At 40.8% G+C, this 26,457-nt stretch overlaps 5 protein-coding genes across 7 annotated transcripts in view; 3 read left to right on the top strand and 2 right to left on the bottom strand.

Annotated features, from left to right (window-relative positions):
• Window positions 1–4,399: 4,399 nt before the first annotated feature.
• Window positions 4,400–6,903, top strand: LOC129726624 (zinc finger protein ZFP2-like). Of its 3 annotated transcripts, none has more exons than XM_055683542.1 (5): window positions 4,400–4,724; window positions 4,795–5,961; window positions 6,020–6,424; window positions 6,489–6,622; window positions 6,685–6,903. In XM_055683542.1, exons 2-5 carry the CDS (start codon window positions 4,927–4,929, stop codon window positions 6,830–6,832), a joined length of 1,722 nt encoding a protein of 573 aa, XP_055539517.1. In that variant the 5' UTR covers window positions 4,400–4,724; window positions 4,795–4,926; the 3' UTR covers window positions 6,833–6,903. The 3 variants fall into 3 exon arrangements, with proteins under 3 accessions (XP_055539517.1, XP_055539518.1, XP_055539515.1); XM_055683540.1 differs by having other exon boundaries at window positions 4,401–4,724; window positions 4,787–5,961; XM_055683543.1 differs by lacking the exon at window positions 6,685–6,903 and having other exon boundaries at window positions 4,787–5,961; window positions 6,020–6,404; window positions 6,489–6,624.
• Window positions 6,904–11,352: 4,449 nt separating this feature from the next.
• Window positions 11,353–13,570, top strand: LOC129726622 (zinc finger protein 728-like). The gene is made up of 3 exons (XM_055683538.1): window positions 11,353–11,626; window positions 11,694–12,685; window positions 12,743–13,570. The coding sequence occupies exons 1-3, from the start codon at window positions 11,590–11,592 to the stop codon at window positions 13,508–13,510; spliced, it is 1,797 nt and encodes a 598-aa protein (XP_055539513.1). The 5' UTR covers window positions 11,353–11,589; the 3' UTR covers window positions 13,511–13,570.
• A 4-nt stretch (window positions 13,571–13,574) lies between these two features.
• On the bottom strand, window positions 13,575–15,511 carry LOC129726623 (zinc finger protein 658B-like). The gene is made up of 2 exons (XM_055683539.1): window positions 15,336–15,511; window positions 13,575–15,272 (listed from the first exon to the last, which is right to left on the bottom strand). The coding sequence occupies exons 1-2, from the start codon at window positions 15,406–15,408 to the stop codon at window positions 13,615–13,617; spliced, it is 1,731 nt and encodes a 576-aa protein (XP_055539514.1). The 5' UTR covers window positions 15,409–15,511; the 3' UTR covers window positions 13,575–13,614.
• A 2,754-nt stretch (window positions 15,512–18,265) lies between these two features.
• On the top strand, window positions 18,266–19,066 carry LOC129726620 (uncharacterized). Its single transcript, XM_055683536.1, has 2 exons — window positions 18,266–18,563; window positions 18,622–19,066. Exon 2 carries the CDS (start codon window positions 18,646–18,648, stop codon window positions 18,994–18,996), a length of 351 nt encoding a protein of 116 aa, XP_055539511.1. The 5' UTR covers window positions 18,266–18,563; window positions 18,622–18,645; the 3' UTR covers window positions 18,997–19,066.
• LOC129726613 (uncharacterized) overlaps window positions 19,037–26,457 on the bottom strand; it is a 260,583-nt gene continuing 253,162 nt past the window's right edge. The window contains exons 12-16 of the mRNA XM_055683527.1: window positions 21,572–21,765; window positions 21,256–21,377; window positions 20,385–21,197; window positions 19,547–20,324; window positions 19,037–19,493 (exon numbers count right to left, since the gene is read on the bottom strand). Coding sequence (XP_055539502.1) covers window positions 19,296–19,493; window positions 19,547–20,324; window positions 20,385–21,197; window positions 21,256–21,377; window positions 21,572–21,765 — 2,105 coding nt within the window. The 3' untranslated portion in view covers window positions 19,037–19,295. The remainder of the gene's footprint in view (window positions 19,494–19,546; window positions 20,325–20,384; window positions 21,198–21,255; window positions 21,378–21,571; window positions 21,766–26,457) is intronic.

The raw sequence follows: 26,457 nt of genomic DNA, 5'->3' as shown, positions 1-26,457 counted from the left end.
AATCGCACTACGTCGGCAGCGGTCACTTTATGGTAGGTTTTGCATTACAATTCTTTAGAAAACTGTAACAATCGCGGACCAACGCTACAATCCTGTTAACTCTAACGATCCTTTCCATTCAAGATTCGAACACACGGCTGGCATGTTTGTTTCAATTGGAATTGCCCCACGATAGTAAATTAATTATTAGGTTCATTCATAATGGTTCTTGCTTTCTTCTGAGTTAAAATAATTAGTGAAACTAAGAAATTGATGTCGAAATGAATTGAAAAGTTTTTATATGAATACCGATTTCTTTTATTTGTTGCTGCAATGCTAATGTATCAAAATCAAGCACAAGGAGAAAAGGGAAAGGCCATCACGAACGCTATAATGTATATGATAGCTAAGGACAATTTCCCGCTAAACACCACTGAAAAAACAGGCTTTAAACGACTAATGAAAACGATATGCCCGTTATACAAGATGCCTGCCGAAACTCAATTAACGGAGTTGATGCAAAAAAAAATGCTGTGCGATGAAGGAATTAATCAGAACCAAATTGAAAACTGCTGGATCAGCTTGCCTGACAACAGACATTTGGACAGAAGTGATGAATGTAAAAAGTTATCTTGGAGTAACATGTCATTTCGTCTCTGGTAAGTGTATATTATTTATAAGTGTATATTATGGTCAGTTTTCTACTATTGAAAAAAAAAATATTGGGATGGCTGTCATTTTTTTTCGTAAAGTTGTTTTCCGTAACGATTATGTTTTTCTTATTTGTACTATTTTCACGTTTTTTTAGAAAAGGTGATATCCAAAAATAAATTCAACTTTGTTTTTGGAATGTTTTATAATGACTTTCAAATTCCATAAGCATTTTAGTGAAAGTAAAAACTGTTCAATGACATGATAAATCCACAATAGTTCAATGTTGCTTTACATTTTCATGACATGTTTGTTACATGTAAATATGTAACGTTGTATGGAACCTATGTATTGTATGTTAGATGTTTTCTGTTTCGTTCCATGTTTTATGTTTTATGTTAAATTACACGGAAAAAATCAGCACTGTTTCTCGTAAGTACCGTTCGTCATTGTGTATAAAATCGTGATACGCTATAGAATTTGGAAGAATATATTTTATTGACCCAAATGGTTCTTAGAGTTATGCACAAATTGAACATATATATGTATTGGATTAGAAGTAACAAGTTAGTGCTTAAAACTTTTATCAACAGTTCGATATTTTTTTCATTTTAAAAAAAATATTCAAAGAGCAATGTTAATTTTTTAACGTAGAGAAATGAAAATAAATACATAGTTTAAATATTTTTATAAACATTGCATATTGATGATAAACATTGATATATAAACATTGCATACAATATATAAACATTGCATACAATGATATTGAATAGACAAATCATAAGAAATGGAAAAAATTTCACTGTGTTTCTAAATGTTATTTTAGTTTAATTCGTAAAATGTATTTTATATATTTTGTCAGCTGTATTCTACGGTCATATTATTTTCGCTTAGATTTAAACATGAAGACCATGTTGCTTGGTGTAGTACCCCTCAACGAGTCTGAAACCGCAGGAAACATTGCAAAACATTTGCGAGCTGTTTGCTTGGAGTGGGGATTATCTGATGAACAAGTTACTAGTATAATAACAGATCATGGAGCAAACATCGTTGCAGCTGTAAAGATGGAATTCGGCGATGATAAACATTTGCCTTGTTTCGCTCATACCATCAATCTGGTGGCTAGCCAGTCTGTTCCTCTTTACAGTGGCATTTATACGGCAAGAGATGAGCCAGTCATTGAAGAGGATGAGGAGTCTCTGATCCAGGATGATGAAGACGGAACATCAGATGATATATATCATAAAGAAGATGAAAAAAATTATAAAATTTTTTAAAAGCAGTGAAAGCGGTTCACGGAAATTGCGAGAAGCACAAGGGAAAGAGGGAATCCCTCTTTCCCTTGTGTTAGACGTTCGCACAAGATGGAACAGCATCATGCATATGATCGAAAGATTTCTAGAAATTGCGCATCACGTATCAATAGTTCTACTCAATATACCTAAATGCCCGCAGATGTTATCTGCTGATGAGCTCAACATTCTAAGAGAAGTCTGCCGAGTATTGAAACCGCTGGAATCTGTAACTGTAGAGATGTCAGGAGAAAAGTATGTGACAGCAAGCAAGATTATTCCCCTCGTTCGTCTGCTTAAAATGGTTGGTTTAAACAAATCACTTTCTTTATCTGAACATGTATATATATATATATATATATATATATATATATATATATATATATATATATATATATATAGATATTTTTTTTTATTCTCGCTTATTTTCCGTCGGTCTAGTTCCGCCACTGTTGTGGCCAATCACCGACGCCCAGGGAGGCGACTCCACACCCAGGACCCTAACTCACGACCCGTTTATTAACGGACCGGCGCCAACGGCTTTACTTCCTCATGCGATGGAAGGCGTGATCCCAGAGATTTTTCGCCTCAGAAAATCTCCCGGTGTCGGCTAGGATTGAATCTAAACCAGTTTGGGTTGGTTGTGAGTGGATCACGCCACCTCACAACCATCGACACCTATGTCGGCGGTGGGATTCAAACCCAGGCGTCGAGCGTGGTTGACGGAGACGTTACCAACCACACTAGGCCCCCGCTATATATAGATATATATATATATATATATATATATATATATATATATATATATATATATATATATATATATATATATATATATATATATATATATTTGTATTTATATATATTTATATATATATATATATATATATATATATATATATATTTGTATTTATATATATTTATATATATATATATATATATATATATATATATATATATATATATATATATATATATATATATATATATATATATACACAATTTTTTTTATTTTCGAAATTTCGGGATTTAGAATTATGAGGCAATGGATGTGGAATCCGATCAAGCGATTTCATTAAAAACAGTTGTGATGGCGAATATCGAAAAGAGATTCCAAAATGTTGAGAAAGTCAGCATATTAGCTATCCCAAGTAACAAAACTGGTTTTATCAAAGCTTTATAGCGTTGTTTTGGCTGTATTAAGCGCTATAAAACTTTGATAAAACCATTATTGTTACTAGGGATTTCCACCCTCCTCGACCCAAGGTTTAAAAAGCTGCATTTTGAGAGCGCACTGAACACATCAAAAACGATTTCTTGGATTGGTGAGTATGATGAAAAGTGTTGCTTTTCTTTGAATAAACATATGTCACATTTAATTTAATTTCAGTCGATATGATGCAAAAAATAACTAGGCAGTGTAGAGAGGAGCAAGCTGAACCAGTCAACATCGAACCTAGCAATGACTTGTGGGCTGCCCACGATACTCTTGCTAGAGAAACATCAAAATACAAAACCATCGACCATGCGGGTGGACTACCCGGGGAGCTACGGCAGTATTTGCATGGCGATCTGGCACCGAGAAATTCCGACCCAATTGTGGGATGGAACCAAATTCAAGGACAGTTTCCAACGCTTTACAAAAAAGCGATGAAATATATGCCAGTACTAGGAACATCCGTTCCTTCAGAACGACTATTCAGTAAAGCCGGTCAAACAATCACAAAGCTGCGAAATCGGCTCTCGGGACCCCACCTAGAAATGTTGCTAATTTTACAGTCAATAGAAGAGGATGCATGGTTCCAGTGACACCACCTACTCACGTCACAGGTTGTCTAGCGTCAGAAAAAGCTGCGAACGATTTAATTTCGGTTTTTCAATCATTCATTGTCATTTGAACGTTGAACATTTTTTAAATAAATGTTTTTTTCTCTCGCTCTCCAAACGTTAACCAGTAAATTCATACGGTGCTTCCTATTTATTGATTCGTTTGCCTTATGTTTAGGATATAGAATTAGATTACTCAAATTTAGTGTGAAGTTTTCTGTACAGCAAACTTACTTGCAAACGAATGCACAAGTACAGAACTGAAGAACTAATGTAATCGAAAAAAAAAACAAAACTTAGTTGTTCCACTATTTTACACAGAATTTGCAGTAGAGATTCGATTATGTTCGATGTTCGATAAACCAACTTCGTACTTTGAAATTCACGGAACATTTCTAGAGCTTTTTGCCAGATTTGTCCGTAAAGCCTCACACTTCAATTTTGTTTATAAAGATCAAGTATATTGGTTACGTTTTGTTTTTGTACGTAAGGCTCACGCAGATAGTTAATCGATTATTTCGATTAATCGAATATCTCGCGTCAACTAATCGAGTCCGATTAGCGGGCACGAAGAAAATAATCGATTAACAATTAATCGATTAATTGAAAAAATCGGACATAATACAATCATTTCAATATACAGTGTAAAGCGGGCAGTGTCGTAGTGTTTGTGTTTTTTCGCTTGGAGAACTCTATACCCCGAATAGGCTGTTAAGCATGTTGGATGAGCGTGCGATTTATTTTCAGTGCTTGATGTCATTTAGCCCTATTTGTGCTATGAATTCATTTTCCTTTTTGTAGTAGTATAGTAAAGTTAGCCCTTTTCACTGACAATTGCTTTATTTTTGTTGTGCTCCGGCCCTCCGGATTAAACATTTTGTTGTGTTATTGATCAAACATTTTTTCTAGTTGAACGGTTTCGTTACTTACTAAAAATGGAGTTAAGCACAGCGGCAAAATCAACCGAGGAAGCCTGTAAGTTTTTTGTTTCCTATATGATTTAATTTTTACTGTGCCTCTAACATACGAATCTTCAGTTAAACAGGAACCGGTAGACATCATAGAGTTTCCACTTGTGAAATCGAACGTTACGGTCTGTTCCAAGGACGCTCAGGAGATACCTCTGGAAAAGCAAATCAATCTCTTCTGCCGACTATGTTTACGGCAGCTACCGAACATGTTTCCGCTGTTGTCACGCATTAACGGTGTTATGCTGCCGGAAATGGTTCTGGTCGTTATGGGCGTCAACATAAACTACCGAGATGGGCTCCCCAAGATGGTCTGCATGAACTGCCTCACTAAGTTGGATTATGCGTACAATGTTAGAGAAGAATTTTTGGCAAGCTATAAAACTCTTAAATCGTTTGCTGAGCAAAAAAAAGCGGGGCTTGTTGAGAGCCTTAATAATTACCAAAAAGAAGCTCGGGTGGCAAGCGAAACATATGCTGAATCAATTTTACGCCAAAATCGTGATGTTTTCACTACTCGGCAGAGTAGAGAGCAAGAATATATTACGGATCTATCCGATGATAAACGGGTCGAACATTTGGAAGAATCAACAGTCAATGAGAAACTTCCCACCAATTTAAATTTGGTACCACAAGAAAGTGAAACCGATGATACAATTACCAAGGAAATTAGCGCTTGTGGAAAAGACGACCAGATGCAAAGTTCAGTTAGGAAAAAACCTCGAAAGCGTAGTAATTACGAGCTTAAAGATATGGAGGTAAAGCTAGACCCCAACAGGTGCTACATTTGTTCAAAGGATTTCTCTTCCGAAGAGGAGTTGAAAATGCATCTGTCGGTACATGCTTACATGATTCCGTACACATGCCAGCAATGTGCCGAAAAAGGTGGTCCTTCAAAAACGCTGACATCTCTGATTCTGCTTCACCGTCATTTTAGGATGCACGCAAGCCCCATCGAATGCCCAAAATGTCCCTGGCGAGTGTGTACGGCAGTGGCTCTGTACGGTCACATGCAGCTTTATCATCGAAAAGATTCAAGAAGTGAATTTACCTGTAATGTATGTGGTGTCAAGTTGGTGAATAAGTGCTATTTCGATCGACACATGGCTTCGCATAAAGCAGTTGAAGAAGGGCGATACGCTTGCTCGGTTTGTGGTCATAAGTTTTCTACGAGTACACGGTTGAATCGGCATATGCGATCGCACACCAACGAGAAACCATTTGACTGTCAATATTGTCCAAAGGTAAAATGTTTGCGATTTGTTTCTTTGTTTTTTTTACTAAAACTCGTGATTTTTTCAGACTTTCACAACAAAAACTACTCTAAATATTCACGAACGATCTCATACTGGCGAGAAGGGCTTTTCTTGTGAGTTCTGTGGGGACACATTTCGGTTTAGGTATCACTTAAAAGATCACATCAGTGCACTGCATCCGAATAGCGCACCGGAACAAACGAAGATCGAACCCAATGCGAGGAGTCGGAACTTTTTTCCACATGCTATAAAGTGTGAGTTCGGGTGCGATTTCATTACCGACAACAAGGCGAAATACTACACCCACAGGGCTAAGCACCTGCCAAAGTTTCAATGTGCGCACTGTCCGGAACGGTTTCCCACCCGGCAAAGGCTGGAGCATCATCAGTTTTTGCATACCGGCGTCAAGCAGCACTGCTGCGATCAGTGCGGTAAGGCCTTTCGCTACAAGGTTAATTCTTTTTCGTAAAGCGAACAAACAGGAATATTGAAAGTAGATATTTTTTTCTTTACAGAATAGTTTGGTTGAGCATTTGGCGGCACACAACAACGATCGACCGTATGCATGCGAAGTTTGCGGAATGGCCTTCGTGCGGGAACGAACGCTCAAGGAGCACCGGCTGAAACATTCGGATAAACTGAACTATTCGTAAGAGTTGTACGATTAATCATCAGTTCAGTCAGGTGAAGTTAATTAATTCGTTTTTCTAGGTGTCGTCACTGTAGTAAAAAATTTAAATATTGTGCGGATTTATCGAAGCATGTGCGTACACACAGTGAGGAGATGAAGGCAACACAAGAAGAGGTCGACCAACAACTGAATAATGTACTTAAGAAGCAATCTACCGATAAGATGTAGTGAAAGTTGTATTTATTTGCACAGAAATCGTCTGGTTCATACTTGGCTTCGATTAAACAAAATTTCAAAAATCAAGTGTCCCGTTTTTTAATCCGTTCACCCCGTTTTTCACCCGAGAAAATTGACGCTGTATCACCGGTTTTTTCCAGTCCCCTTTCACAAACGTTGTTTTCATATCGGGTCAAACATTATGCTTGGAGCTGAGAACCAAGAAAATCCATTTTCCTCCCTAATTAACGTCCATCACGTTTTTTTTTGCAGCGCCTCTATTTGTGGAAATTTTCACATCATTTCGACTGGGCTAGTGAACTCGATGAACTGGTTTCACGCACGTGATGACCAGGGATGCCACATATACAGATTTTTCTGTATTTTCCAGATTTTTGAACTGAAAAAGCAATACAGAATCTGTATTACAGAATTACAGAATATTGCCAAAAATACAGATTTTACAGATTTTTTTGTTATACCAACGAACTGAAATCAATCTCAAAGGTAGAATTCGATTCGATTTTCAGAGTTTTCTAAAAAAACAACAACATCAGGATTATGCGGTGTTGTTAGTCTCGCTCGTAAGCAGCATACAACACCTCATGTGAGGTTCTCGGTGTCGCCGCTTTCACACAGTAGAGAATTCTCCATTCAAGCTATTTCTCGTTCTTTCCTGCTTTCTTTCTTACTCCCGAGATCATATGCACACACTCCCGTCTACTCTTCTCGTGTGTACTCGTGTATACCTACTCCCCAACTCGTGAGAACGACCAGCCGAAGACAATTGATTCAAGGTGCTTTGCGATGGTTGCAGAGGGAAAAAAAAATGATAGGGTATCGGATTACTTCGGCAGCGGTTCGCTTCGGCTGGTTTTGCATTAGGCTGCTGTAGAAAGCTTACCGAAGCAGTCCGATACCCTACACGTTACCCAACTGTCGGCTGTCGTCGGTGCATGTCGGGAAGAAAGCATTTTCGTTTTCGAGCACAGTTTTTCAAGTACTCCTCCTATTCAAGCAATTTTAGTCGAGTACTCCTACTCACTAGCGGCGAAGGAAAAAAATCACCTCTAGCGATTAATGAATACATATAAAACAAGCCTAGGATGCGTTGACATCGTCGTCAGTATGCGAAAAACAAAGTATCGGTGCTGGTGCACTCTTTTTGCTCTTTTTACGATATATTTCTATTCATTAGTGTACACCACAATACGTGGTTCTCAATGTGCACAACTCGGTATATGAAGTTATTCGTCTCTGTTACAGAGAGCGATCAGAACTTGTTATATCCTTATTCTTTTGACTCATGAATATGATTTTTTTGTCAGAAAAAGAAAGAAAATGACAGTGTATGCTCTCCTATTCTTGCTTAAACTCAACCGCTGCCGAAGTAGTGGCCTTACTTCCCCCACACATTCCCTTTCACCACACCACACCTCTGCTGCTGTTCAGGCGACATGATTTTCTCCTGTTGCTATCCTTTCTTCCCGTAACTACGGGCCTATGGAGAGACAAACTCAACGATCGAATCAATTCTCAGAGCTGATGTAGTCTGGTCATGTGTTTGTTTTCTCCCAGAAACCTATGAACCCTATCATCATTTCATTACGGGTTGAGAGGATTCGAGTTTAGTCGCGACCTGTACACTTCGTGAAGTGCACATATGATGAATAAACGACGCTTGCATCATATTCGTTTCGTTTCCATCACTGCTCACTAGCAGGAACTCGCGTACTCTTTTACGGTAGCTGAGAAGCAATACGAAAGAGTTTGTTCGTGTCGGTTCGTGCTTGCTGCCACTCAGGGGAATGCAAGAAGAAGAGTAGAGTATCTCCAAAGCGTGTGTCCAAAGACTTGAGAAGCGTAGCATATGTCTCGTTCTCAAGCAGAAAGGAGAAGAAAGGTTTTGCTTCTCGCTCGATTTGCAACGCTGGGATTATGTAGGTATCGATGAATAAGAAATGGAATTTGACTTGAACGAAGCCCGAAAACGAACGTTTCGAAATATTTGTCAGGATTTCTATTCAAAATTCGTAAAACAAATTGCAAAGAGTTGCGATTTCACCGATCCTGTTATAAAAAAGGCAGCTTTGAGTAATCTTAAATCGTTCGTGAAATTGGAAAATTTAAATGATGCGACAATTCCCCAAATTCGTTACAATAACTGACTGACAAGGCCTGTCTAACGAATCTCTCACGCTTGAAAAAAACTTTTTGACCGGAAGACTCATTTAAACAAATGACTTAAGTTGGTCTGAGCTATTGAACACCATTAGTTATTTCAAGTTCCTATTACAGATCATTTGTGAGATTTTTTATATGAATCTACACTCTTCTGCTTGTTTAAAACGCATACTTTTAATATATAATTGTAAACCAGAAATTGCATGGCCCCTAAGCTAATGATCTCAATTTTAAAAGCTGAAAGCTACGTTTCAGACCAAGGAGGAGATTCTAATATTAAATTGACGAAAACTTTAAAAAATAAATTTAACAAAAACCTGTATGAACATCACGTAGAGAAGAATGAATTTGTTTAAATATGTTCTACAAGTAATTTTTTTCCATCCAAGATTCTGAGTTTGCTCGATACAGATTTTTAATACAGGGGTGGCATTGCGCATGTCGTTTCGAGTGATTTTTGTTCGTTTGACATTACCGCATTTGACATTGCCGATTTCGATTCGAGCTCGAAACGAGTAGATGGCGTATTATTGCAGTTGATCTTCGAGCAAAACTGGCGTTACGTAATGGTTTGATCGAGCATTTTTAGCTCGAAAGTGATAAAAAATGGTCGATAAGTTGAAGGCGTTCGTTTGTACCTAAGTTTGTTGACTAAAACATAAATAATTTCACTAAAAATCTGTGGAGCGGAAAAACATTAATTTGGTAGGATCCACTAGCGAATATATTCAAAGTAGGGGCTAACTTTACCGGAGCAGGAATTGTATTAGTGCAGTTTGGAGGGAACTGAAATATTGTACTTAAAATAGGTTTGAGTGCTCCCCGCCTTATCTTGAAATGTTGACGAAACCATGAAAAAAATTTCTTTTGCATCAGAAAATAACTAACTTTGTTTCATTTAATGTAAGCCTAATACTCATAGCTTATTGTTTACGTTTTTGTATATTCTTAAAACCAGTGGTGGGCACCATTCCGCTAATTCGCTAATTCGCTAATTAGCGACGCTAAAATTTAGTTAGTGATTTAGCGATTTCGCTAATTTTTGAGCTGGTTAGCGAAACTGTTAGCGTCGCTAAAATTTTGGCCTTCGAAACGCTAATCGCTAAAAATTTTGTGGAGAAGCGACAACAGAAATATTTAGAAAAACTGTGAATATCTGATGGCGTACGTAAATTGCCTCGAAAGATGAACATACTTTACTGCGAAAGTTACTTTTGTCAGTTTTTTACCCTAGAATGGAGTTCCAGCTATCGTACAAGCCACAGGAGCATTTTGAAGAACAAGCACAAGGTCTAGATTGAATTTTTGGCACACCAAGAACTTTGGTAAATTGCAATGCGCTTGAAATTATGAAACTTTGGTTCTACTTTTTCGATTTAGATAATAATTGAATTTTCATGAAAACATTCCTAAGAGTATCTATTTTCAATGCAAGCCAAATAACTTTTGTTATTCTTGTTTTTAAAAAATCAAATATTAATACCGTTTCGTGAACCTCTTACTGTAAATAGCTTTCAAAAGTAATTGTTTTTGTTTGTTTAACCAAAAGAGATCAAAGTGGTCCAAATCTTACAAAACACGAGCAATAAATATAACGATATGACTATTTACATATTAAAAAGTTAGCGATTAGCGATTAGCGAAAGTTCCGCTGATGTGGGTTTAGCGTTTAGCGTTTAGCGATTATCGAGCTAAATATTCCGGTTAGCGACTTAGCGATTAGCGTCGCTAAATTTTCGGTTAGCGGTGCCCACCACTGCTTAAAACCATTTTCATCACTAGAAGAGTAGTAAAACATTCAAAGATTAATATGTTGTTTTAAGGACAAATCTTATTAGAAACGTGAAAAATACCAATCTCTAGGGGAAAGACACTATTGATATATGGCGGAATATTTCCAATATTAAATATTATAAAGTATTTATAGTTGCATTATTAGGCGCCGGTGTGATATCAATGTGTCGGATAAACGATAAATATCAAAATTTATCAACCGATATCGTATCATATTACCGAAATATTTTTTATGAAAATAAAGTTGTCCAGCCCCTAGACAAATCTGACATTTATTTTCGAGTCAATGTTTGCTCGAAATAAACTGCAATAAAATTGGGGTGTCGAAAATAATACGCAATACCAACTCCACCTCGAAACGAGTTTGATTTCTCTCGATTCGAGTTTTTCGAAGCGAAATGCGCAATGTCACCCCAGATTTTTTGGCCCGAGATACAGATATACAGATATTTTCAAAGAAAAATACAGATATCAATGTGGCAACCCTGGTGATGACGATAATGACATGACAGCCGTTGGCTGGATTTTACTGTACAGTGAATGGCTTAGCGAGCTTAGCAAACAATCATAAGGAGTGAAGAACGACATTCTATCTGACGCTTTCTGATGCACGCAACATATCGCTGTTCGATGTATACAAGAGACAAGACAACAGTCAAAACAACATTTTACCAACTTTAATTTTGTGTTTTGCTTAAATTGGGGATTTATTCAAATAAATCTTAAATATGTTTTGCGGAAAGCTAATTCTGTTTGTGCACTAGCTATGTGGTGATTGATTGAACGTGATAATGAACATGGAACCGCAATCTGATGCCCAGGATGTTGGTAGGTTTAAACGACTAGCATCACTCGTCTGGTGGTTTTCTAAATTGTTTACATTGTGCAATTACAGAAAAACCCTGCCTGGATGATTTTTGCAGACTGTGCTTGCTGCGGAAACCGCTTCTGGTACCGCTAACTAGTGAGTTCAATGGCATCATGATACCGGAAATGCTGTGGAAGGTATCGGGTACGCTGGTGAACGCGCTCGAGAGCCTGCCGCGGGTTCTTTGTGAACGGTGTTTGAACAAACTAGATCTTGCTTACAATATAGGGCGGGAGTTTCGCAAGCAAGAGGAACGATTGAGGAGCTTTTGTTGGAAAGGAGCGCTAGTTGACGAGTTGGAAAATTTTCAATGCACCGAGGACGCGCTGAAAGAGAATTATTCCGAAGAAGTTATACGAAAGTTAGTTCCAGAGCAGATTGCTGCTAGCAGTGGAGAAGAACCGGTCAGACCGGTGGGAGAAAGCGAAATAGCGCGTCTTGATCAGTTGGATGATATTATTGAGCACGATGATTTCATTGCCGGCGATCGTTCAGACTCTTCTCTGGACATTATTGTGGAGGAACTTAACGAAGGGGAAATTTCTTTGCCGGAAGACTCGAACAGTGCACTAATTGTGGAGGAGGAAATAACACCGGTGAAGACTGAAGTGGTGTTGCCGGAAGATGAAAAAAGCGGAATTGGTTATGAACTGTTGCCATTTACGGTAGACAAGCTGGAACAGGAGGAATGGGTTGATTCCAGTACCGAGATTGCATCCGGGCCGAGCAGTTTGCGGATCACCGAGCCCGAGCCGGATGATTTGATAGATTTCACCAGCGAAGGGTCGGAGGGGTGTACAGATTTGTTCGATTTTGAACAAGTGATTGTCGATGAGACGCCACTCAAAGAGGATAAACCGAAGGTGAAACGGGTTATCAAAAGTATAACCAATGAAAAGGGCGAGTATGTGTGCAAGTTGTGCTCGAAAACTTTCACTGTGCAAAAGACCTTCCTGAATCATGTCAAGCGACATGAACATGTAATTAATGGAACTTTTAAATGTGAAATTTGTTTTAAGGTAAGCACGAATAGGTAGGCAGAGGTTAGAGAAGTTCTAACAAAAACTATGTTTTAGGTATTCGGTACAAAAGAGCGGTTGATTCGGCACAATGTGATCCACAGGCAGAATTTGTGCTGTGAATTGTGCGGCTATGAGTGCCGAGATGGATATGAGTTGCGTGCTCATCGGATGGTCCACCGGAAGGGACTGCATCGCTGTGGGTTTTGCAGTTTCCATTCAGGAACAATCCAAGAATTGCAGCGCCATGTGGATTCTGGTTTCTGCCCGAAAAATCTTCGATCGAAAAAATCTCCCGGAAGACCGCGGTCGGGGAAATCTGCACGTTCGAAGACAAAAGTCTGCCCATATGAAGGTTGTGATTATTCGGCGGACACCTACGGCGCAATGTATGTCCACAAGCGCGCCAAGCATCTTCAACAGCATCCTTGTGGAATGTGCGGCAAGAGGTTTGCCTTCGCAAATCAGCTTCGGGTGCATGAGAAAATTCACACTGGCGAAAAACCGTTCAAGTGCGATGTGTGCTCTAAACGTTTCCGACGGATGTTTAGCTACAAGGAACATATGGCCATCCACGAGGGCGACGATACGTATGATTGCGATAAATGCGGTAAAACTTTCTCCCGACCGCGGTACCTTGCGGCGCACCTGTCAACTCATTCAAATGAACGCCAGTTTACCTGTTTACTTTGTGGCATTCAGTACAAAACTAATGGCGAACTGAGCAAGCACATCCGGTCCAAGCATGAAGCACTAGAGTACACCAACGGAAACGATTTGATCGAGGAAGACTATGACTATTTTGAGGATGAACTTTGTATTTAAGCGCGAAGAGACAATTAATTTTATTTTAAGTTTGACAAAAAAAAACAGACGAATCTTACACCAGTGGACTTGTTATTTATTCCGCCATCCATATAAACATAACTTTACTCTGCCTGACCATAAACTACTTCCACGGTGCCATCAACCTCTTCGACAATCTCCACCTCGTAGTCCGGTTCCAGCTTCAGCAATGCTCCCGTGATTTCCTCGTCGTTTGCTACCGGCAGTGCCGGTTGTGCTTCTGTCGTGGTGTTGCGCTGTGTTTTGGTTTCACAATGCAACGTGGTTTGATGACGCCGCACCAGGTTCGGTTCGGCAAACCGCTTTCCACAAACTCCACAGGCATAACGCTTTGAGTGGCGTGCTTTATGGCGCGAAATGGACGCACTGCTGAAAGCAGTGTAGCTGCAGCCGTCATGCTGACAATGGAACTGTTTCCTGCCATCGTCCAGTATAACAAAAGGATTGCGGTCCACCTTCGGGGGAGGGCTTTTACCGAGATGATACCGATCGTGATGCTTTCGCAAGGTTGCGTTGTTTCGAAAGCTGGCGCCGCATTCCGCGCACTGGTGGCAGCGTTCGTCGGTGTGAATCCGTTTGTGAGTTAGCAAATTGCACGCTCGGCTAAAAGTTTTAGAACAGTACGGACAAGCGAAGTTTTTCTCCCCGGTATGTTTTCGAGTGTGTCGAGCAAGAAGCAAACTGGAACCGCAAGTCTCTCCGCACACATTACAGCTGTACTTTCCGTTTGCCTTGTAGCGATGCCGACGAACGTGCGCCTGAAACGATCGCTTCTGATTGAACCCTTTGCCGCAATAGTCACACGTTAGACCTTCGTTGTTACCCATGTGCATGCTCCACACGTGCGTATACTGGCTTCCGGTGGAGATGAACCGCCGAAAGCAGAAATCACATTTGTGTGGCAAATGATGCATAAGCCTGTGTCGATTCAATGTTAACACACTCTTGGAAACGACGCATTCGGATTCTGAGCTGCATGTTTCGCACCGATATGGAACCATATCGATATGACTGTTGAGATGTTCGTCTCGTTCATCCAGCGTTTCATGAGGCGTGTCGCAAATGTAGCATGTTGTCTGGGGAAATTGGGCCAACAGTTCGGCATCGGCTTTCTCCTTTCGGTTGATACCGGACAGTGCATTCTTTGGTTTCTCTTTCCTAACTCGCTTAGGCTTGATTAATTCTTTCCAAGAATAAATGAACTTCTCCTTTTTTGGCTCTGAATTCTCATCAACAGATTTTTGAACTTCTTCAGTTTGTATACTATCATGTATATCTGTGGAGTCTTGGCTTCCAGGAGTACAATCCAAATGATCATCACCTTGTGCTTCAACTTGCTCCGTTCGTTCTGCTCCCGCTGGTATAACATCTATTTCCGTTTCTAAAAACTGCTCTCTTTTATCGTCACCTTTATTAGGCTCCCCACCATTATCTTCATATTGAGAGTAATAGGCTGGCAGTCGATTTTCGACTGCCATTTTAAGCAACAGCTCGGCACTGTTGAGAAACTCCTGGCGTACAGCGTACGCGTAGTCCAGCTTGGTCATGCAGTCCGTACAAACCTTGGTGGGGTACAGTGGGTTTCCTTCGATTTCGAGTCCGGTTACATCGAGCAGCATTTCCATGACGCTGACCAGTTCCAGCTTTGTCAACAGAGGAAGCAGAAAGCCAGAGGATTTGCGCAGACAGAGCCTGCAGAAGCGATTTCGAGCGGCCAAGGCGAATGCGTTTGTGGGGTTTGCTAGTTAGGGCAAATGTTTTGGAATTAATTTTGAGTCACAGTATGTAATCAGTATCAACTTACTTGTTTTTGAGGGTACATCTTGATTGTCCGTTTGCTGTTGGGTTACTCTATTGAGTACACCGATGTTGAGCATGTTTTGTATGATTTAAATATTATATTAATGATTTACAAGTAAGATTCAGAAAATACACTTCGTTTCATTTATGATGCCGTGATCTTATTGGAATTTCATAATAAACAAATGCTACATGAGAATGATGAGAATATTGGCAAACTCAAGCTCAATTCGATGCATAGCTGGCGCTGGTGTAAAAATTTGAATTTTATTTCAACATGTCAAAATTAGCACCCACCCGCATAATCAATAACCATAAACGGATGATAATCCAGACACCCCATACAGATGTTAGGCACGTTTTATGGTTATTGAGTATGCGAGCACTCGGTCATGAACTCATTAGAATTTTTTTTTTCAAAAATCAATCTTCTTAAGTGTCCCGTTTTTTGAATCTATTTGTCCCGTTTTCTGACCCGAGAAAATATGGTCAGCGTGTCTAGCTCTATTACAAAAATACCATAACGTGGTGGTAAGGTAATGAGGAGCCTGAGAATGAACCCATGCTTAAGTCCTTTGATAATCCAAAATTGCCTGCTTCTAACAAGATTCGAACTCACGACCATCTGCTTAACAAAGCGGACTCTGTAACCACAGACTAACAGACATAACAATTCGAACAATTTTTTAATAAAATCATCGTTCGGACGATTCCAGTACTTTACGTTAGTAACACTAGCACCATCTGCTGCCGTGTTCGCAGTGCGTCCTGTATTCCGACAACAGCGCTAGCGTACGTGCATGTGTCAAATTGGGAACCAAGAAAAATGTATGAGCTAGCATGACAGCGCCGCATACGGCGTTGTCGCGCGACGACTGTTATTTTAATGAAAATTTGAAATGATCGTTTTTTTTTGTGGCGATGGAGCTTGGATCCAGTGTTACGTCTGTTAGTCTATCGGTATTTGGCCACTTGGACGACTAACGGCCGTTCCTGGCCGAGTTCTTTGATATGCCGCAAGTTAGGTTTTAGAACCATTCCCGGAACAGATTTCTGGAACTCGGCCAGTAGTGACCAATAAACGTCCAAGTGTAGTTTTGCAAAAACTTAAAGTTTGATATGTCGCAAGTCACGTTTCGCTACCGTTTTCAATCTAGCCTGTGTCCCTGGAAGGGTACATACCCCACGGTTCCTCTCAATAAATCCGGAACAACGGAAAATTTCGAGATGTCCCGTACTGTCCCTAAAACTATGATCAATTTGTGTTCTTTTAAAAAAGTTTGGATCAAATTCGGCTTAGATCTTGCGTTATGGCAGGTAAAAGAATTTTCATTTTACGGCTTTGCTTGAAACCACAAACAAACAGGCGTACCACGAAGTTTATTTTCGTGGATCCAAATAACGGTCAATTCAAATGAGTTTCAGTCACGCGGAATATGGGCACTGATGTGCTTTTTCTCTTTGAAATCATAGCCAATTTCTTTATGCCACCAGCTCACCTAGTTTTGACCTGGTAGCAACCTAACTGCTATCAAAAACCGGCTTTTTTCGCTCGATTTTTGCCCAGTATTAACCTGCCGTGCCGCCCGAAGCACACTATCAAATTTGTCAGCACCAACCCACCACCGCACGTGCTTATAGCGAATTTCTTTATTCCACTGCGTCAGGGCAAATCTGCCGAGGAATAAAGCAACGACATCGCAATTAACAACGCAAGTAAGAAAAAGAGCAAGCACGTGCGGTGGTGGGTTGAAGTTGACGAATTTCACAGTGCGCTTCGGGCAGCACGGCAGGTCAAAACTGGGTCAAAATCGAGCGAATGCAGAAGGGTTTTGAAAGCAGTTTAGGTTGCTTCCAGGTCAAAACGAGGTGAGCTGGTGAATAAAGAAATTCGCTATCAGTTCGTAAACAGTTTTTTTTCCCAAGATGAGTTCGTGAACAGTTATATAGCATCTATTTCTTACTTGCGTCGAAAATTGCGATGTCGTTGCGTTGCTTTATTCTTCGGCAGATTTGCTCGGACGCAGTGGAAAAAAGAAATTCGCTAAAAGTTATACAACAGCGCCATCTATATTTCGGAAAACTAAGTTGGCAAAGCGATACCCCTTTCTAAATAGGGGGTTTTAATTTAAAAAATACCTGCTTTTTCTTATACTAATCGATAACTGACCTTTTAGTAGGCATTACGTAATTTGTCTAAGATCTCTACGAGTTTTCTTTGATTTTAAAATTGAAAAAATATATTTGTTTTAAATTTTCACTAACTGGCAAGTAGTGCACAGAATGACATTGCTGTTGCCAGAGATGCCAGATGTTTTTAAAAAATGTCTGCAACTGCTCGAAAAACCGGAAAAATGTGCTCGAAATCTGAAAAAAAATCTATCCGTGATCCGAAAAAATTTCGCTCGCGCAGGCAAAAGTCTGTGGAAATCTGCACACATTTTAAGAAAATCTGCGCAAATATAAGGAGACTCTGACAAAAATCTGCAGAAACCGTGGAAAAACTGCAAATATCTGCAAATCAATAAATATCTGCACTCCTAAAATCTGCGCTTTGCAGACAAATCTGCACATTTGGTATCACTGGCTGTTTCTGGCTTTTTGGAATATAACCCTGATAGTAAGCAAAGTGACATTTCTGCTGCTGGCTTTTGGAAAATATAACCCTGGTTTACGTGTCATGACAGGGATGCCAAATGTGAAGACATGTCTTAATATTGAAAAAATTTGAGCGCGTCTGAATTAATGGAAGCCTATTAGTCGCTTGATTACTCGCGCTCGATTTAATGTGTCACTGGAAGTTTTGTAAACTTTCAACGGGGACCGTGTTTACAGATTTCATATGTATAAAGACATTGTTTTGTGGAGTGTGAAGATATTTGAAAAATGACCTGGCCTCCCTGTGCCATGATTTCTTGACGGTAGGGTATGTCTTAAAACCACTTACAGTTGTTAAAATTCGAAATCGATTTTTTCAAAAGTTTTGCTGTTTAAATTAAGAAAAGTCAGTAGAATATGTATTTCTTTTGACATTTCTTATCGAAAGAAAAAATAACATACATACCCCTAAAACACCCTATTGATACGCCAATGTTGAATTCTGTCAAAATTATAATAACAAAACAGTTCAATCGATTACTTAACCTGTCTGTCCGGTAAATGGATTATTAAAGTTTTGCAGTAGTTTTTACAGGAAATTCAGTTGATAAACGCCTTCATTTGATTATCAACGGTAAACTAGAGTTAACTTTATAATGTAATCTCAAAATGTAATAAAACTTCGTGCACAGTTTCAGCTCCGGCTCAGGTCCAGGATGCGTGCCACTGTAACGTTGCTGAAATCACGCCTACCGCAGATCGAGTCAAAGGTTCCGTTTCAGGAAATCTTACCCTTGAAGCTGAAAAATACAGTCAGTGGTAAAACAGATAAGACCAGCGATGTCGCCTGCCTGCAAGAGATGGCCGTGATGTTCTCCTGCCTCAAAACGAATGAATTCGACGAGAGTTTGTGTGCGAAGGAGGTGTCCACTTTTAAGAAGTGTTATAAGGTGTATATTGACAAAAAAGCAGCGAAAAAGGAAACCTCCGGTAAGGGAACCCTGGTACCAGGTAGGGATCTTAACTACAAGCAGCTTAATAAAGTATTGAGACAGTATCCCAGTTAGTGGCAGAGAACTTATTTCGGATTTAGTGAGAATGTGGATATAAAATACGCTATTGCTTAGTTTATTTTAACAGCGTGTTGAGTAACTATATTTATTTGAAAGAAATCAAACTGGAGGTAAATGAATAAATAGAATTATTTGTTTTTTTTTTTCGTAATTTAGTCTCGGCAGTGATTTATACGGCAGTTACTACGTTACAACAAATCAATAATTTACAGCAGATAAAAACATTTGCGATAAATAATTAACATAACAATCTAGTAAAACAGTAGTGTGACGAGCACGTTCGCTCGCCCCACTTAGAACACTTCCTTGCGAAACTGGAAGCCGAACTGGTCGCACTTGTAGCGCAAAGTTTTGGCTAACTGGGGTGGCCCACAGTAGAACACGGTCACCTTGCCCTTCTTCTGGTCCTGAATTTGCTTGAACACCTTGTCCCAGTTTGGTCGGCCAGCGTTGGTGCGTGTTTTGAGTCCGGTGATCAAATCACGTTTTTCCTGAAAATAGAAGTTATTTTTTGATTGACTTGTTGGTGTTAAACAGCACTCACCTTCTGGTGTAGTAAATCCAGAGCCAGCTGTAGTCCCACCGCCTTCATGTCGGTCTTCTGCAGCGCACTGGTGATGTACATGTGCATCTCCAGGAATCGTTCCATGGCACCGCCCAGTTCGGCCTGCTCGATCTCCAGCTGCGAGAGTAGGTTCACAAACCACTCGAACGAACGCTGGTCTCGGTTGATCCAGAAGAAGTCCACCTTCCGGAGGTTCATGATGGTGGGAGGAATTTCACTGGACCACTCGTAATTGCAACGTGGGCAGCAGTGTCGGGCCTTCCAGTATCGGTGCATGATGGACTGCAGGATCGAAGCGAAGGGCGTTACACCAATGCCGGTAGCTATTAGTATGGCATGCTGGGCTTGGAAGATGTGACTCGAGGGCGCTCCATATGGACCGTCGATGTAGATTTCTAGCGGTTTGCCCACTGGGTAATTAACCGGTCGCTGCAGTTTATCTTCATCCGTTGCACCCGGTTTAACGGCTGGCGTTGCTCCGTTTCTGTGAACGATTTTTCCCTCTTCCGCTTCCTTCTGGGTGAAGATCCCTGGGGATACTACCATTGAATTGGTGGAATCACGCGGTTCGCAGTTTTCCAGACTTGGGGTCTTGAAGGCGATGATTGTTGGCTTGTTGCGCATGTATCGGAAGCTTTGAGCCAGTGATTTGTTTTGTGGGCTGAGATAGGCCAAACCTAGCGATTGCAGACGAGCCTTTCTGATTTGGACTTCGTCGAAGGATCGTTCCGACTCGGAACGCATGTACTCGCGAAGGCTAAAATAGGATTGGAATTAGATTGAGTAACTAAAATTTATCCAAGTTTGATTAACTTACACCATCATACGTTCTCGTTTCTTAACTTTGTTTTGAATATCGGGCATCGAGAGTGATTTTTCTAGGGGAACCTTCTGCTGGAACAGCAGCTTGTGAAGGTTATGCTCCGGTGTAACCTTCCGTTTCGGCTCGTCCAGCCCGTCGTCTCCGGTGAAGCCATCGTTAGAAACTCCGTTGCCTCGGAATTGATCTTTCCTAGAGAACGTTCTCTGAAGTGTCGCTTGGATTTTTTTAATTGCTTTATTCTCTGAAAGCTGACGATCGAATTTAGGTGGAGCATTCGGTGGAGGCGCCGTATAACTTTCCATTGCTAGCTTAGACGTTCCGGGGGGAGCACGTTTATTCATCAGCGGTTTGTCGAAAGTATTCTCTGTGCTCTTTGTTAAAGGTGAATCCACACTGGCACTTTTGGGTAAACCTGGGGAAAATTTCATTGGCATCTCCTTGGGATTTTCCTGCACTACTGAAGACGTCGAAGAGCATGGAGTTGTCGAGCAACCCGCAATGACTGCCGGAATTTCGCCGTTGTGTAATCGCTCCTGTTCCTTCTCGAAGAAACTGTGCAGCCGGTTTGTCCATTCTCCTACGCCGCGGATGTGAAGCCAGATGTAGTCCTCCTGTTCGGGTGCACTGCTTAGTGTAAACGGATGCCACTCGTACTTGGCAATGGCGGGAATGTTGACGAAGACATAATCACCCGGACGAAACCAAAAGTGCAGTGGTCGCTTGATGACCAGGTGAGTTACCTTGGAGGGCAGCAACAACCCAGAGGAAATGTACGTCTTGCCGTGCTGTGTTCGCATCCAAACTAATCTTTGGTGAATGATTTATTACGCGTGTTGTTCCTTGGCATGTTTCAGAGCATGCTTACCTAAGGGTTCGCTCTACCAGATAGATGGCTCCTGGAACGATGAACCACTTCCAAAAGTTAGGCCCGTGGAAGAGAACCAGAATCCAAAACGGAATATACAGAAGATGTGTCCAGTAGAAAACCTAAAGAGTCGCAAACAGAAAAAAGAGGAAACAAATTCAAAGAGAAACAAATCGATTGCCGATACGGATAAGAGCGTAAGAAAGAAGACAGAAAGAAAGAAAGAATGAAAGTAAGTTAGAAAGTTAGATAGCTATTGTAGGATAACTCAGATCTCGTTTAGATAGATGCTGAGCGGTTTTGCACAGTGGTATACTTCGAAGCTGCCTCCTCGTCGAACGAACGGTTGCGAGCAGATGAACATCACCAGCAGGATGAAGACCAGGGCGATCCCGGTAGGGTTGGCGCAACCTCCCACCAGGCCGAACAAACCGGGCCGGGCGGTGAACAGCCACTCGGCGGTGGTGAAGTTCTTCGCGTTGATCACCGGATCGTTGACGACAATAGTTGCTGTTAGTTTTATGTACAGGAGTCGGTTTTTTTGATATTTACAGCGGGAGCGCGGTGCGGTGAAAGTCCACATCAGGTTCAGTTCAGGTACAGAGAAAAGAAGGAACGGAAGATTGAAAATAGTGGAGAAGGTGCGTGCAGCAGGTGAGCAGGCATCGATTAAAAAGAAATACAATTAAGAACGATTACTCGGGGTTAAGCGTAATTCATCGGTTTTATTTGCTTGTTAGATATATTAGCTTCGATTAGAGAGGTGCAGGAAATCTGCAGAGGGTGTTATTTAGGATTAAGAGATTATAACGAAATTATATGGGCTCGTGGTAAGTAATAGTAGTGTAACAAATGGCTTTCTGTCTTTAGGATTTGAGTGTGTACCGCTGGATTTCAGTGTGTTGAGTGAACGGATTTAAGATAAATACTTTGTAGTATTTTATAATAAGTGATGGAGCTCAAGATAGTTGATAGGATGCCATCCATAATGAATTAAACATTTGATTTATTTCTCTAGGGTCATCAAATATCATTATAATTCGATCATGCGTTGATTTGCAGTGTCATTTGTCGTAATTTTTTTTCTTTTATTTTTTACAAACCATTAGCGTTCTTCTGTATGTTTTATTATTTTATTGGTTTCTGATACTTCTAAATGTTTTGAAAAGGTTGCAAAAAATAATCAATCCTTTGTAAAAATATATAAAAGTAAATGTTTAAGCACCCTAAATAATTTAGATTTCTTTTGATATGTTTGATATGCATATTTGCATTTTTCTAAGTTTCCTGGCTATAAATGCATGGAAGTTTGTCAAATTTTGTACTCAGTAGGAGTTTTAGTTAGTCGGTAGTAGTCGTTTAGGCGGTAGTAGAGAGAAGTGAGGTCGTCTTTAGTAGTCCGGTGTAAGCGCGTTTTCACCCTGGGTGAGTTTTGCTCAACTAAGGGTTTTTGATGTGTAGTGACCTTGCCAGGTGTATTAGGATATTTATTCTGTCTCACGGTGACTGTTTAGCCGGAGACTGCTCACTCGTTGGTACTATCTAGGCACGTAGCAAACCGGAGTGGGTTTCATTCGTTTGATGGATATTGAGGTAGCCAAGTATGACCCTGTTGCTGTGAGTGATTCGGTGTACCAATGCAGCCCTGAAGTACGGGCCTGAGAGAAATGTCATTATTATGGGTTTGATGTTGGAAACGAAAGCGTGCTAAATAAATAAGTTGCTTAACAGGTATTACTTAAATTATACAATTGTTATTTGGAGTGAGGTACTACATTTGGCGACCGAGGTAAATTTGAAACGGAAGAAAAGGTAATATTTACAATATTTTCAATCGCATTTCATACACATGAAATGTTTGTTTTCTCTTCATGGGAAATGAGGTTATGTTTGTTTGACCTACAGGAGTGCTATACTACGTAAAAGTAGTAACCGCAAGAAGAAGCGGTGGATGCTTACGCACGTTACGAACGGAGGTTAGAAATACTACCGGTGTGTAGTGGCTGTTAGCAACAGCGATAATTTGAGGCTACTAAAAAGTAGCGGCTGGAAGTAAACAGCGACCAGAAACATATCAAAACATAGCAGCTGTTGAGCAGCGATTTAAAGCTTGAAGGAAGGCTACAACACAGTAGCGGCTCGTGGAGCGATAAAAGGCTATTTGCTGATAGCAGTTCTAAAGAGAATTAACTTGTAGATCGTGGAAGCATGGAAAAGTGGGATATTCCACAATTCCACTTCAAGGCACTGCCAAGAAATGTAGTGCGAAATGAATGGGTTAAGTATAAGCGCAATTTCGATTACATTGTCGCTGCTACCGGAGAAAAGGACAGAACCAGGATCCGGAACATATTTCTTGCGAAAGCGGGACCTGATTTACAAGAAATATTTGCTTCTATACCTGGCGCCGATGTCGAACATGATGCCAAAAACGCAGTTGATACTTTTGCAGTAGCAATTAGTAAACTGGATTCCTATTTCTCTCCAAAACAGCACGACAGTTTTGAACGTAATTAATTTTGGACATTGAACCAAACTCCGATGAAACCCTTGCTAAATTCATGCTGCGCTGCCAAGAGCAAGCCAATAAATGCGATTTTGGCAAGACCGCAGAAGAAAGTAGATCGATAAGCGTAATCGATAAAATCATTTTGCTAGCTCCAAACGAACTAAAAGAAAAGCTTCTACAGGAAGAAGAACTAGATATTGATAAAGCGACAAGGATTGTGAATTCCCATGAGTCCGTTAAGCTTCAAGTTCAGACGATGAGTTCGAACAGTAACGTTTATTCCGAATCAGTATCGACAGATCACGAGGCAAGTAGGAGCATCGTTAATAAGATCCGCAACTCGTCTCCGAAGGAATGCACACGGTGTGGTCGACAAGGTCATTTTGGCAGTGATATTAGTTGTCCAGCAAGGAGCAAGGAGTGCAATAAATGCAAACGCATTGGGCATTTCACCACCAAATGCCGCACGATTGTTCCAATAAAGCGGAAGTTCGACGATACATACAGAAGCAATAAACGTGTTAAACCGGAACGGATTTGAAAAATCGAAACTTACTCTAGTAATACTGAGGACACAAAAGGTAGAAATTTCATTTTCAAGATAGGTGACGGTGATGAACTGCTGTGGGTGAAGGTTGGCGGAGTTTTGCTGCAGATGTTAGTCGACTCCGGATGTAAGAAAAACATAATTGACGATAAATCGTGGAGTTACCTGAAAACAAATGGCGTAAACCAGCAGAATCGGTGTGACGAAACTTTTCTGCCATACGGAGAGAAAGCAACGCCGTTGACTGTGCTGGGTACTTTCGAAACCGATGTAGTGATTGAGGATGCCGGCAAGACAGTTAAGAAGATTACTACGTTTTATGTAGTTAAAGGTGGTCAGCAATGTCTCTTAGGTAGATCAACTGCCACCGAATTGGGCGTTCTTTTCATTGGCTTGCCCAGTTGTCATGGAGTTAGATCGGTTATAGTAGAAGAGAAGCGACCATTCCCAAAAATTAAAGGCGTTAAAGTTAGTATTCCGATTGATAAATATGTTTCACCAGTATGCCAGCACCCGCGCCGTCCACCCATCGCGCTGATGAAAAAGATTGAGGATAAGTTGCAGTCCCTCTTGACCAATGACATAATTAAACCAGTCGAAGGCGGTTGTCAGTGGGTTTCGCCTTCAGTAACGGTGGTGAAGGACAACGGTGGTCTGCGTTTATGCGTCGATATGCGTCGTGCAAATGTCGCTATCCTAAGAGAAAGACATCTTATGCCCACCATAGAGGATAGTCGCTACATAACGACTTTTATTACACACATAGACCTCTTTCGATACAAGCGCCTCATGTATGGCATTGTAATAGCTCCAGAGATCTTCCAGCGTATACTTGAACAGATATTAAGCCGTTGCAGTAAAAACACCGTGAATTTCATCGACGACATACTAGTTTTTTCTGAAACTGAAAAAGAGCACGATGAACTCTCGAGTCAGTTCTGTCCACACTCAAAAGCTATGGAGTGCTACTGAACAAAGATAAATGCATTTTCAAAGAGCAAAAGCTGGATTTTCTAGGACATACAATTTCCTCTGAAGGCATCCAGCCATCTAGAAATAAAATTGAAGCTCTTCAGAAATTCCGTGCACCTTCTTGCTCAGAAGAAGTCCGAAGTTTCTTGGGTCTGGTTACCTACATCGGCCGATTTTTACCGGATTTGGCAACTGTAACCTCTCCGTTACGGAAGCTAACATGTGCTGGCGTAAGGTTCGTGTGGGGTGATGACCAACAACAATCTTTTTCGAAGTTAAAGGAAATGATATCCAATATAAAGCTTTTGAGATTTTTCAACAACTCATTTCGAACTCGTGTCATTGCGGACGCTTCGCCTGTTGCACTTGGCGCTGTGTTGATACAGTTCGGTGGCCTGGATGATGATGATCCTCGTCCAATCGCGTATGCCAGTAAAAGCCTAACCCAAACCGAACAACGATACTGCCAAACCGAGAAGGAGGCGCTGGCTTTGGTTTGGGCAGTTGAGCGGTTCTCGTCATATCTTTTAGGACGAAAATTCGAGCTCGAAACGGACCACAAACCGCTCGAGGCAATACTCAATCCGACGTCTAGGCCATGCTCAAGAATCGAGCGATGGGTCCTTCGTCTACAGTCGTACATGTTCGTAGTAAAGTACCGCAAAGGAGTTAACAACATTGCCGATCCCCTATCCCGCTTGGTTGAGCATAACGCATCCGAGGAATTTGATGCGGAGAATGAGTTTATGGTGTTGGCTGTATTAGAGTCAGCGGCTATCGACGTGCAGGAGTTGGAGGAGTCTGCAAAGGCGGATCGAGTACTAGACCTAGTTATAAAATCTTTGCACTCAGGAACCTGGAATGAGCCAGAAGTAAAACCATTTGCTCCGTTTTGTAACGAACTGGGTTTGGTAGGCGAAATGGTCGTTCGCGGAAACAAGCTCGTTGTCCCAACTAACTTGCGACCGAGAATGCTGCAACTGGCTCATGAGGGCCACCCCGGTGAGACCGTAATGAAGCGTAGACTCAGAGACCGTGTGTGGTGGCCAGGAATGGATCGCGAAATTACTGATTATGTAAAATCCTGTGAAGGTTGTCGTTTGGTAGGATTACCCAGTAAACCTGAACCTATGTCGCGTCGTCCACTGCCAAATAAGCCGTGGGTGGACATAGC

This window comes from Wyeomyia smithii, chromosome 3, assembly GCF_029784165.1.
Source record: "Wyeomyia smithii strain HCP4-BCI-WySm-NY-G18 chromosome 3, ASM2978416v1, whole genome shotgun sequence".
NCBI classification, from domain to species: domain Eukaryota; kingdom Metazoa; phylum Arthropoda; class Insecta; order Diptera; family Culicidae; genus Wyeomyia; species Wyeomyia smithii.
This window is presented reverse-complemented; position numbering and strand designations above follow the sequence as displayed.

Bases quoted from the DNA above. Each gene is read 5' to 3' on its own strand.
- LOC129726624 (XM_055683540.1), top strand. From the start codon at position 4,685: ATGGAGTTAAGCACAGCGGCAAAATCAACCGAGGAAGCCT. The intron at 4,725-4,786 runs GTAAGTTTTTTG...ACGAATCTTCAG, and splicing joins AAAATCAACCGAGGAAGCCT to TTAAACAGGAACCGGTAGAC. The intron at 5,962-6,019 runs GTAAAATGTTTG...TGATTTTTTCAG, and splicing joins ACTGTCAATATTGTCCAAAG to ACTTTCACAACAAAAACTAC.
- LOC129726622 (XM_055683538.1), top strand. From the start codon at position 11,590: ATGAACATGGAACCGCAATCTGATGCCCAGGATGTTG. The intron at 11,627-11,693 runs GTAGGTTTAAAC...GTGCAATTACAG, and splicing joins ATCTGATGCCCAGGATGTTG to AAAAACCCTGCCTGGATGAT. The intron at 12,686-12,742 runs GTAAGCACGAAT...ACTATGTTTTAG, and splicing joins AATGTGAAATTTGTTTTAAG to GTATTCGGTACAAAAGAGCG.
- LOC129726623 (XM_055683539.1), bottom strand. From the start codon at position 15,408: ATGCTCAACATCGGTGTACTCAATAGAGTAACCCAACAGCAAACGGAC. The intron at 15,273-15,335 runs GTAAGTTGATAC...TGCCCTAACTAG, and splicing joins AGATGTACCCTCAAAAACAA to CAAACCCCACAAACGCATTC.
- LOC129726620 (XM_055683536.1), top strand. From the start codon at position 18,646: ATGCGTGCCACTGTAACGTTGCTGAAATCACGCCTACCGCAGATCGAG.